A 12,702-nucleotide genomic window follows, 5' to 3' on the forward strand; every position below is an offset into this window, starting at 1 on the left:
GAGCTGGGTCATCAGGCTCAGAGTAGAGCTGCTTCTCCTCCAGAGGAGTCAGCTGAGGATCATCTTTATCTGATGGACGCCTCCCTTTGAGGAGTTCCAGGGGCGTCCCACCAGGAGGAGAACCAGGAGGAGAACCAGGACACCATGGAGGGACTGTGTCTGCTGGCCTGGGAGGAGAAGGAGGAGGAGTCTGGATAGAGGGAAGTCTGGGAGTCACCCCGTGACCCGTTCTGGGTGAAGTGGAAAATGACAATGATAATGGCTAATACAACGGAAATAAGAGTATCATCTGTTTGTGGACCATTAGTCTGTTGAATAAAGCAACCAAATAAGGCATTCTAAAGAGGCTACTGATGATGCTAAAATACTGCCTGTATAGGAACTACTTCTGTGGCTGTGACAGACAGACAGACAGACAGACAGACAGACAGACAGACAGACAGACAGACAGACAGACAGACAGACAGGCAGACAGGAGCAGCTCTAAATCAGCTAAAAACAGTCAATGAGTGGAATAGACTCTGGGAAGCCCTGATCTCAGTCCTGTCAGGAGGACTGGGCAGAAATGACTGCTAGTCTTTGTCAGAAGATCAGGAGAGTCAAACAATTCTGAGGTGGTTGTAATAATTAAGAAGGCCTTTTCTACAGCAGTAATGAGCAGAGTGTTCATGCTGCCTACCATAGGGGTTCATGTGATCTCCAGGCATCTGAGGGGGAGTGAGGCCCTGGCTGAAGTGCTCCATGCTGTACCCACTGTGCTTCATGGTCTCCAGCTGAGGCCTGCTTGAAGGTAGCGGTCCTGAGAAGGTGCTGAGCAGGCTCTCCATACAGCCAGACAACATCTCTGAAAGAAGAGACACAGAAACTCAGAGCACGACTTCATACTTCACCTCTTCGCTTCATGTAGGGAAGCTGTGTGGGTTTTAGGATGTTTGTCAATGTGTATGAACCATAGTACACAACGTTTACAGTGAAGCATTTATTATAAAGTCGTAGGAAATCAGCTGTTCCAACCGTTGCATTTCAGAATTCTCCCTAGTGATGCTCGACTTTACACGACTGAGTAAAGTGAATGTGATTGGTCGTTTATCAAGGGGGCGGGATTGTTGTGGCAGAAGGTTTGCAAGCAAGTTTGGTTGTAGCCGGTTTGTAGGAAGCATCTTGCTAACCAGTTAGCATCTTAGTGCTAGCAGGTTCCCAATGGGAAATTCCATTGGGACCAAGTAGCACTAAATTGGTGCCTTAGAAACGACGCTGTCAAGGAACGCTATGGACAGCCGAAACATGCAAGAGGAGGAGAGTTTAGTGTCGGAGGTCGTGGATGAGTCTCCTCCGTCTCCGTTCAATGGAGCGCTCACAGAGCTCAGAGTACTGAGTTAAAAGTTCTCTTTTTTGTTACTTTTGTTCCATAAATCAGTTTCAAGCGTTCAATTTCAAGCTCTCAAGCTGAGAGGACCGCGGCAACCAGAGGAGCTCCGAGTGTAATGGCAGCCAGGTCTAATCCTAGCCCGTCCTCAGCATCCAGGACTAACGTTAGCCCGTCCTCAGCATCTAGGGCTAACGTTAGCCCGTCTGCAGCATCCAGGACTAACGTTAGCCCGTCCTCAGCATCTAGGGCTAACGTTAGCCCGTCTGCAGCGGCCAGGACTAACGTTAGCCCGTCCTCAGCATCCAGGACTAACGTTAGCCCGTCCTCAGCATCTAGGGCTAACGTTAGCCCGTCTGCAGCATCCAGGACTAACGTTAGCCCGTCCTCAGCATCTAGGGCTAACGTTAGCCCGTCTGCAGCGGCCAGGACTAACGTTAGCCCGTCCTCAGCATCCAGGACTAACGTTAGCCCGTCCTCAGCATCTAGGGCTAACGTTAGCCCGTCCTCAGCATCCAGGACTAACGTTAGCCCGTCCTCAGCATCCAGGACTAACGTTAGCCCGTCCTCAGCATCTAGGGCTAACGTTAGCCCGTCTGCAGCGGCCAGGGCTAACTTTAGCCCTGGCCGCTGCAGACGGGCCAAAGTTAGCCCGTCCTCAGCATCCAGGACTAACCTTAGCCCGTCCTCAGCATCTAGGACTAACGTTAGCCCGTCCTCAGCATCCAGGACTAACGTTAGCCCGTCCTCAGCATCTAGGGCTAACGTTAGCCCGTCTGCAGCGGCCAGGGCTAACTTTAGCCCGTCTGCAGCGGCCAGGGCTAACTTTAGCCCGTCTGCAGCGGCCAGGGCTAACGTTAGCCCGTCTGCAGCGGCCAGGGCTAACGTTAGCCCGTCTGCAGCGGCCCTCTCTCGGCATAGCCGTGTGTGAAGGACCGCTGGCTCTGATGGCGATATTTTTGTTTTATTTGACAAAATTTTAATTTGATTTGTGTTTATCTGACTGTGTTCATTATTATTCCCCCATTAAATAAAAAAAGTCATAATTTATTATTATCTAGAGACTATTAATAACAGGAGGTTAAATAAAGACAGCTTTGAATGTGATGTCATCAGTACTCTTCTGTTCTCTCTTAGTCCACAATTTTCTGTTCTTATCAAGAACACACAAGAACGAAGATTCTTATTTCAACCGTTGCGTATATTAGCTGCAACATATGAATCAAGATGCTATGATAAAAAAAAATATATATATATGATTGACAGATGACCGTTGATATATGATTCGCCCAATTTAGGTGTTCAGGCTGACATACTAACTGGCCTGCAGAAGATAACGGAAAAAAAAACAAAAACACAAAAAGTTCTTTTTTTTTTTTATAGAAATGTTCTAAATTTTGGACAATATGGTCTGATAGAGTACATTTGTATACATGTTTAAGCCAGAATGATTTGACATTTAATATGACTTCCCTAAAACTTTAAGGGACGCATGGTTATTAGTGTTGCGGCGATACCATTTTTTGCCCCGATACCTGGCTGTGCAGCATCGGCCGATACCATCTGATTGAAATTGATGTGTGTCTATTTATGAAGAACTGCATCCGGCTAGGATGTAAAATAATTGCCATCATGGCTTCGTCAAGCTGCTGCCTACCTGGAATGGGTGACAATAGTTGAAGAAACTTTTGGCTCTCAAAATGGTATCGGAGCCCTATTGGTTGGTACTCACTGATACTGATACCACCATTTTAGAGATGGATCGGGGCCCCACAACACTAATAGTTATACAGTGGAGCCAAAAATATTTAGTCAACCACGGATTGTGCAGGTTCTCCTGCTTAGAATAATGAGAGAGGTCTGTAATGTTCATCATAGCTACACTTTAACTATGAGAGATGAAAAATGAAAAAAATATCCAGGATTTCACACTGTAGGACTTTTAAAGAATTTATTTGTAAATTACGGTGGAAAATAAATATTAGGTCTCCCACAAACCAGCAAGATTTCTGTAATTTCTTCTTTAATAAGCTCTTCTATCCCCCACTACTAACCAGTATTATTGGCACCTATTTGAACCTGTTATCTGTATAAAAGACACCTGTCCACAGCCTCAAACAGTCACACTCCAAACTCATTATTTCTCCTTTCGTCTCTCATGTATGAAAAATATGTCTGCAAAATCTTATAATAAACAACAAAAAATGCTTAATTAAGCAAATTAGGCAAAACAACAATTAAAAAATAAAAATCCTATCAGATTTATAGTCCCACACTGCAGATATATTAGAATCAAACCCATTTACACAGTAACAGATAAAAACCTTTAGATAAATCAAACATTACCCGCCACATATCTGACTCTATAACCATTAAAACAACTATTTTCATTCATTTCAGACGGAACTATTCACAGACTGGATTATATTCAGCTGAACATCCAATATTCACCACTGTTCTGCACCATTTCCCTTTTTCCTCTGATCATGGAGCAGCCGGCTTGCTTGGACTAATGAATCATGGGATACCCGAGGCTACGGAGGATACAGCGAACCCGTCCTTCAAATCAGGCAAAAAGAAGGACATATTTAACGGCTGCATAACGAGGAGTCTTAGAATCTGACCAGACCTCGACGCCACACTATGATGTCCTCAGCTGATGAATCTGGCCTGCTGAGGACACAGCCGCTGGATTTGAATTCAGCCTGTATGTCGTAACTCCTTGTCACCTGCGATAATATCATCCCCCTGCTTCCGCTCCTGGCTTCAGGCCTCCAGCAGAGTCCCTGGAAGGTCAGCGGCTCTTTTTCATCCCAGTCACTGACCTCTCTCTCCAGTGCTTCCAGTTCCTGTGCTGCTGAACTCTCAGGTCGTCAGTCCATCTGTTCCTCACAGAAACCTCTGGTCATACATTGACCAACCACCAGCGGTTCAAATGTCAATAACTCCACAGGCATGACAGAAATCATTTCCATGTTGCATGACATGTCTGCTCCTAGCTCTGCTCCTGCCCGGCCTCAGCCTGCTCTTGTGGCCATGCCCACCATGCCTGTTGCTTACTTCTGTGAACCATGTCTGAAACCCAAAGCTGCCTGAAAGATGTAAGGAAGCTTTAATGATGTCTCTGATAAAGTGAGGCAGGGGGCACAGATGGGTGGAATAACAGCTCAGCCTCATGTCTACCTTACTCAGCCTTCTCCAGGAACTGTAACATTGGTTTCTGTTCTGTTTTAGCCAACAGAGAAGCTGCCAGCAAGGCCACATATCTGTGACAGCAGATGGCAGCTGGAACATCGGTCTTTAAAGTAAAACCCTGTTTAATGATCATGTTTTTGTTCCCCTGTAAAACAGAAAGGCTTTTCTCACCACTTTCTGCTCCATGTCTCCTTCCATCCCTCTGACCACAAAAGATAAAAAAAGAAAAACAAAATAAACAACAAACCAACCCAGACCCCTCTGACCTTTGACCTTGGATCCACTGGCCAAGCATAAACAGGACAGAAGTGCATCAATTTCATCTCCACCATCATAATCAGCTTTTTTTTCCAGCATTTTATTGTCATTCCACTGTCACCAGTTCAGAGCAATGAAATTCCCTCTCTGCATTTAACCCCTCCCTCTGGGGAGCAGTGCTGCCATTGTGCGGCGCCCGGGGAGCAGGGTGGGGTTAAGGGTCTTGAACCAAGAGTGGCAGTCTGTGGGAGTGGGATTCAAACTCAGAACCTCAGGATTCCAAGCTCTATGCCCTGACCACTAGGTCCCCCCTCCCCATCAGCATCCACAGAGAAAGCAGCATTTACATTTATATGCATACAGATAAAATAACTATATGCTACCATTTACCTAATTTAATGGTAGCTGACAGAGGGTCCGCGACCCTTCTGGGTTCCCCCTCCAATTTTTCCCACTAATTGAAATGTCTTTAAATCCACAGGAACATGAATCCAACAGACTGTAGTAAACAGATAAATGGAGGCAGAAGATGTCTTTCAGGCATCAATGCTCACATTCAGAGACACACAGGAGCTTTTTCAAGCTGGACACCGTTTCATTCACAACACCTGTCCCTACGGTTGTCAAAAGTATCAATATCCAAAAATGTATTGATACTGAAACGTATCCGGATACAATACTCATTTTCAAAAGTATTGATACAGCCATCTAAAGTGCAGAATAGTGGAAAATGCACTTTCTGCACTCTGTGTGATTGAATAATTCTGTGCATTTTTCAGTTTCAGACTGAAAAACATCTGCAAAGCATAGCCAAGGAAGGAAAACTTCATTTTAATTTTGTAAGTTTTTTTATCAAGCTTGCTTAATATTGTGCACAGCATACAACCTCAAAATATTGTTCTTATTGTTTTTTTATTTATTTATTTTTTAGTAATGAAAATATTTCTATTGAATTTTAGAGTCTTTGTTTTTATTCTTGTGGTATCGAAAAGGGTATCGAGGATCGAATATTTTACTTAGTATCTGTATCGAGTTGAAAAGTTTAGTATCGTGACAACCTTAACTGTCCCATCAACCAGGAATCAGAAATACTTTAATAATCCCAGGGAGAAATTACTTTAGTTACATTACTCCATCTGTAATAGAGTGACTATAGAACCAGTTTGATAGAACACTATTTCAGACCATATATATAATCAGTTTGGGGTCCTTGGCCTGGAAGGCCTTACACGGATATGTACCTAAAGCTTTTAAGGTTGCTGTAATTAAACCTCTGCTTAAGAAACCGTCTCTTGACCCAGATGACTTGGTCAATTATAGACCTATATCCAATCTTCCTTTCTTATCCAAAATTCTTGAGAAAGTAGTTGCCAAACAAGTTTGCGATCACTTCCACCATAATGAACTTTTTGAAGAGTTTCAGTCTGGCTTTAGAGCTCATCATAGCACTGAAACAGCTCTGGTGAAAGTCACTAATGATATTCTCATGGCCTCAGATAATGGACTTGTATCTGTGCTCGTCCTGTTGGATCTTAGTGCTGCATTTGATACAGTTGACCATAATATTCTTTTAGAAAGACTTGAATATTTTGTTGGAATTAAAGGAACAGCACTAGACTGGTTTAAATCTGATCTATCTGATCGAATTCAGTTTGTTCATGTTAATGATAGATCTTCAACACGCTCAAAGGTTACCTGTGGAGTACCACAGGGATCAGTGCTAGGACCAATTCTCTTTACTTTATACATGCTCCCAATTGGTAGAATTATTAGACAGCATGGGATTAATTTCCACTGTTATGCTGATGATACCCAGCTATATCTGTCTATAATCCGGATGAAGCTAACCCATTACATAGATTACAGGCATGTCTTGAAGACATAAAAACCTGGATGACTCTTAACTTTCTGCTTCTGAATGCAGACAAAACAGAAGTTATAGTCTTTGGACCAGAGTCTCTGAAAAAGAAGCTGATTAGCCAGTCACTTCATTTGGATGGGATTAAACTGATTTCAGATAATAAAGTAAAAAATCTTGGTGTTATTTTTGATCAGGACCTGTCATTTAAATCCCAGATCAAAGAGGTTTCTAGAATTTCCTTCTTTCATCTGAGGAACATTGCAAAAATGAGAAATCTCCTGTCCAGGGGTGATGCTGAGAAACTAGTCCATGCATTTGTTACTTCAAGGCTGGACTATTGTAATTCTTTACTATCAGGAAGTCCACAAACTGTAGTTAAAAGCCTTCAGCTGATCCAAAATGCTGCAGCCAGAGTTGGGTTAAATTATGCCTCTATCCTTAATATCATAAAATAAAAAGCATTCAAAATAAGCAATAAAAGCCTATCGACTCCTTTGCCAGGTTTCTGTCAGGCCTTACAGACGCTGTTTAGAGGTTATAGGAGAATGAATTAAATGTGATGAAGCAAATATACTGAACAATAAATAAAATATTTGTTAGAATATATGTGATTAAAAACAAGCCATCTTCTTACAGTTTAAATAATGATTGAGTTTTTTATAACATTTTTCCTGATTATTCTGAGGTGTGGAGTTGATGAGCATCTAACCCAAACATGACCTATAGATAAGAAGTTAAATATCGGCCGCTTGCAGCGCTCAGTTTACATGTGACCAGTCAGATTATACAGTCGATGCAGAATGTAAAGCTGAAGAGGGGTTTCCATGGCTTCCCCAGTTTATTCTAGCCTCAGCCTGAAACAGTTTGCTGGTTTGCTCTTCTCATTTGGTTATCAGCAGCAGTTTCCGCTGCAATAAACCCTGCTGCTCTGCCAATATTGACACGCTGCAAATCCCAGAGCAGATAGAAGCTGCACTTGCCAAAGCAGTGAGACGCTTATCTAAACTGTCTGCTCATATCCGCTGCAGCCCACGGTGGCAATAAGCCCGATGAGCGGAGAGGAGGAACACCATGGCTTCCATTTTATGGCTGCTCCCCAGCAGAACGGCGGGGGGGGGGACTTAACATGCAGCAGTTCCAAAAATAAATAAATGGACCATGAAAGCATTCAGCATTAATCTAAACATGGTTCAATTTTAGATCTACTGTAAAACTATAAATAAATTACACAGTTAAATAATTAAATGATCTAAAATCAATTTAGGTTTATTTAATTATTGGTTATTTTAACCGTTTTTATTTGCCTAAAACATGACAAAATATTATAAATATCATAAATAGATGAAATAATAATGTGATCCGTTAAAATAATTAAAGACAATTTTACAAATTTTTTATTGAATATTTCATAAAAAAAAAGAAACGATTTAAATACAGATTCCATAATATTATCAAAATTCTAAAATGAACAATTAAATAAGAACATGTCCTGTTAAATTATTACAAATTAAAATGTATTTGATAAATATAGCGCCGCAACAGACTGGCGGCCTATCCAGGGCAGACCCCGCCTCTCGCCCATAGACTGCTGGAGATAAGCCCCGCCCCCACCGCCACCCTGACTGAGCAGGAGAAAATGGATGATGATAAATTCAATCATTTCCTGTATTTAATTCGTGTTTTTAGTCTTTTTGTCACAGGTTTACAAACATCTTTTTATAGGACAGGATAGGAGCAATAAGCCAAAGGCCCGAATTTTAAATTAACACTTTAAATTAATTAAAATTTTAAATTAACATCTAATCAGCGAAGCAAAGATGGCTTTTAGCTGACAGTTGTTTTTATCTTAATAGTGATTTTTAACTAACTTTGTTTTACATCAATAATTGATTTTTTGTTTGAATTGTTTAAATGAAGTGTTTTTAAAATCCAAAAATCCATGAATTTCCTGTGATTTGAAAAATAAATTTCTTTCATTTCCTAAAAGGAATGAAGAGTGAAAGACTTGTTTGTATATTTAGGGTCATTTTTCTCCAGTGTTATTTCTGGTGACATCATGTGATGATCATCCTACCTGCTCCCAGCCTGTGACTGCCGTGCTGCTGCTGCTGCTGCTGCTGCTGTCTGCGCGCTAACTTCTTCATCTGTCCGGGAACAAACACAGAGACACAAACGGTTCCAGCCTGGTTTAGCAAAGCCAGGCATCAAACACGGGTCCAGGCTCTGATTCGTTACCAGCCGTCTGCATCTCCACTTCTTCCATGGCGAAGTAGAGATGCAGACATTTAAAATTTGGAGACTGAAACTAAGGAGCAACTGAACACCCCTGCTGACAGACTGCTTGCTGACTGGAGTAAAACACCTTTTGGCTGGCCAGACTTTGGCAGGCCTCTCCTCCTAAATACCAGCAAACAGAGCAAATGGCAGATTAGAAATGTTTAATCTACTGGGCTCAACTGATACCGATCGGATTCAGACATTTAAGTATTTTTTGGCAAAATGCAGGAGAAAACTTTCGGAAGGAGAAAGAAGAGAAGAGAGAGGAAAAAGAGAGGAAAAAGTTGGAGTCATCAAATATGTAACTAAGCCTCTGATGACTGATATCCAGAAACATAAAAGTTCACCAGGCTGGTTTTTCAGAGCTGACGTCATTAATAGTGAACTTTACTGACCTTTGCCCTTTGGTTCTGGAACCAGACCTGGACAACACGAACGCTGAGGCCAGTCTCTGCAGCCAGAGTCTCTCTCACCTGGAAATCCAATTTAACAGCTTTAGTTTCACACATTTCATTTCTAGGAATCATTCTTATAGAGGAGAAATGAAATCTTTCAGTTTTTCCTAAGTTACCAACAAATAAACAACCTAAAGGAAAACCGCTTCCCTTTAAAAAGACCTAAATGAAAAATAAAGAGAGAATTAAATTGTTTCTGAAAGCATAGAACACAGAAACTGTAGAACTTGAAATCAGCACAAGAATGAAAGCAGGAGAATGAAGGAGGCAAAGGAGAACAACATGGAGGCATCGATGGACGACGCCGGAGGCGTGCGCCGGCGTCATGTTCTCTGGGACTGTTGGAAAGAAATAAACAATCCTCCTCAGAATGTAGAGACACGCCGGCGGTCTGAAGAAAGAGCGCTAAGAGCCTCAGACACACCGACCGCCGTTACCATGGAGACGATTACAGCATCCTGTAAGACTTCACGCCCCACAGACCTGCATTTATTTTCACACTGTTTTAATACTAAAGTACAACTTTTAACCTCTATTGAGGATTCTTTGTTTTATCTGCTAACTTCATTTTTTCTTAATTTGCGGTTAAACTAAGGAGCTTTAAGTTTCCCAGCATTGAAACCTGATTTCTTTCACCAGAACATCCGAATAATCAAGACAAGTTTGTTTAAATCTTTGCAGGTTTGTGGGTAAAGCTCTATAGCATGAACTTCGTCTTCTGGCCTTTATTGGCGATGTGATTAGAGACGGGGACGTCCTGCAGCAAAGGTCCAACCTGTGACGGCCACTTGGAGGACCACAGACTGGGTCGCCCCCGCCGTGCCCTTCATATGTTGAGTAAACAGTGGAGATGAGTGTGTGAGTGTGTTAGTCTCCATGCTGCTCAGAGCTTACATCACCTCTTCAACTGATCTACTAAGATCCCAGATAAGGAGTTCCCAGTTGCTGCTCGAAAACATAAATCAGTTAGTGGGAATGCTGGGAAGGATTTACTGAGAATCTCAGTCATGGATCAGCAGCAGCAGAACTGAACTTTAAAAGTTCAATTAAGGAAACTGTTTTCTAAAAACGTTTCTTCTCTCATCAAGAGGCTTCAAAAGTTCTAACTAGTGGTGGGGAGAACTGAGATTAACAGACTATAGATTACTGAGATTAATACACTGAGATTAATATACTGAGATTACTGAGATTAATACACTGAGATTACCACACTAAGATTAATATACTGAGATTAACACACTATAGATTACCGAGATTAATTCACTAAGATTAATATACTGAGATTAATACACCGAGATTACCACACATTAGATTACTGAGATTAATTCACTTAGATTAATACACTGAGATTGATATACTGAGATTACTGAGATTAATACACTGAGATTACCACACCATAGATTACTGAGATTAATAGACTGAGATTACCACACTAAGATTAATATACTGAGATTAATACACCGAGATTAATACACTGAGATTACCACACATTAGATTACTGAGATTAATTCACTTAGATTAATACACTGAGATTGATATACTGAGATTACTGAGATTAATACACTGAGATTACCACACCATAGATTACTGAGATTAATAGACTGAGATTACCACACTAAGATTAATATACTGAGATTAATACACCGAGATTAATACACTGAGATTAATACACCGAGATTACCACACATTAGATTACTGAGATTAATTCAATGAGATTAATACACCGAGATTAATACACTCAGATTAATACACCTAGATTACCACACATTAGATTACTGAGATTAATTCACTGATATTAATACAGTGAGATTAATATACTGAGATTACTGAGATGAATACACTGAGATTACCACACTATAGATTACTGAGATTAATAAACTGAGATTACCACACTATAGATTACTGAGATTAATACACTGAGATTAATACACTGAGATTAATATACTGAGATTACTGAGATTAATACACTGAGATTAATACACTGAGATTAATATACTGAGATTACTGAGATTAATACACTGAGATTACCACACTATAGATTACTGAGATTAATACACTGAGATTAATACACTGAGATTAATATACTGAGATTACTGAGATTAATACACTCAGATTAATACACTGAGAATAATATACTGAGATTACTGAGATTAATACACTGAGATTAATACACTGAAATTAATATACTGAGATTAATACACTGAGATTAATATACTGAGATTAATACACCGAGATTAATACACTGAGATTAATAAACCGAGATTACCACACAATAGATTACTGAGATTAATTCACTTAGAATAATACACTGAGATTAATACACTGAGATTAATATACTGAGATTACTGAGATTAATACACTGAGATTACCACACTATAGACTACTGAGATTAATACACTGAGATTAATATACTGAGATTACTGAGATAATACACTGAGCTTACCACACTATAGACTACTGAGATTAATACACTGAGATTAATACACTGAGATTAATATACTGAGATTACTGAGATTAATACACTGAGATTAATACACTGAGATTAATATACTGAGATTACTGAGTTTAATACACTGAGATTAATATACTGAGATTACTGAGATTAATACACTGAGATTAATTCACTGAGATTAATATACTGAGATTACTGAGATTAATACACTGAGATTAATATACTGAGATTACGGAGATTAATACACTGAGATTAATACTCTGAGATTAATATACTGAGATTACTGAGATTAATACACTGAGATTAATACACTGAGATTAATACACTGGGATTAATATACTGAGATTACTGAGATTAATTCACTGAGATTAATACACTGAGATTAATATACTGAGATTAATACACTGAGATTAATATACTGAGATCACTGAGATTAAAACACTGAAATTAATATACTGAGATTACTTAGATTAATACACTGAGATTAATTCACTGAGATTAATACACTGAGATTGATACACTGAGATTAATACACTGAGCTTAATATACTGAGATTACTGAGATTAATACACTGAGATTAATATACTGAGATTACTGAGATTAATACACTGAGATTAATATACTGAGATTACTGAGATTAATACACTGAGATTAATACACTGAGATTAATATACTGAGATTAATACACCGAGATTAATACACTGAGATTAATACACCGAGATTACCACACATTAGATTACTGAGATTAATTCAGTGAGATTAATACACTGAGATTAATATACTGAGATTACCACACATTAGATTACTGAGATTATTTCACTGAGAGTAATACACCGAG

The 12,702-nt window shown here is 39.9% G+C and overlaps 1 protein-coding gene across 1 annotated transcript in view; it reads right to left on the reverse strand.

Moving 5' to 3' along the window:
* LOC119773742 (LIM homeobox transcription factor 1-beta-like) overlaps positions 1-12,702 on the reverse strand; it is a 45,488-nt gene that overhangs the window by 1,570 nt on the left and 31,216 nt on the right. The window contains exons 5-7 of the mRNA XM_038270867.1: positions 9,353-9,430; positions 8,755-8,824; positions 680-844 (exon numbers count right to left, since the gene is read on the reverse strand). Coding sequence (XP_038126795.1) covers positions 680-844; positions 8,755-8,824; positions 9,353-9,430 — 313 coding nt within the window. The remainder of the gene's footprint in view (positions 1-679; positions 845-8,754; positions 8,825-9,352; positions 9,431-12,702) is intronic.

This window comes from Cyprinodon tularosa, unplaced genomic scaffold (assembly GCF_016077235.1).
Source record: "Cyprinodon tularosa strain WSP-4 unplaced genomic scaffold, ASM1607723v1 ctg780, whole genome shotgun sequence".
NCBI lineage: Eukaryota > Metazoa > Chordata > Actinopteri > Cyprinodontiformes > Cyprinodontidae > Cyprinodon > Cyprinodon tularosa.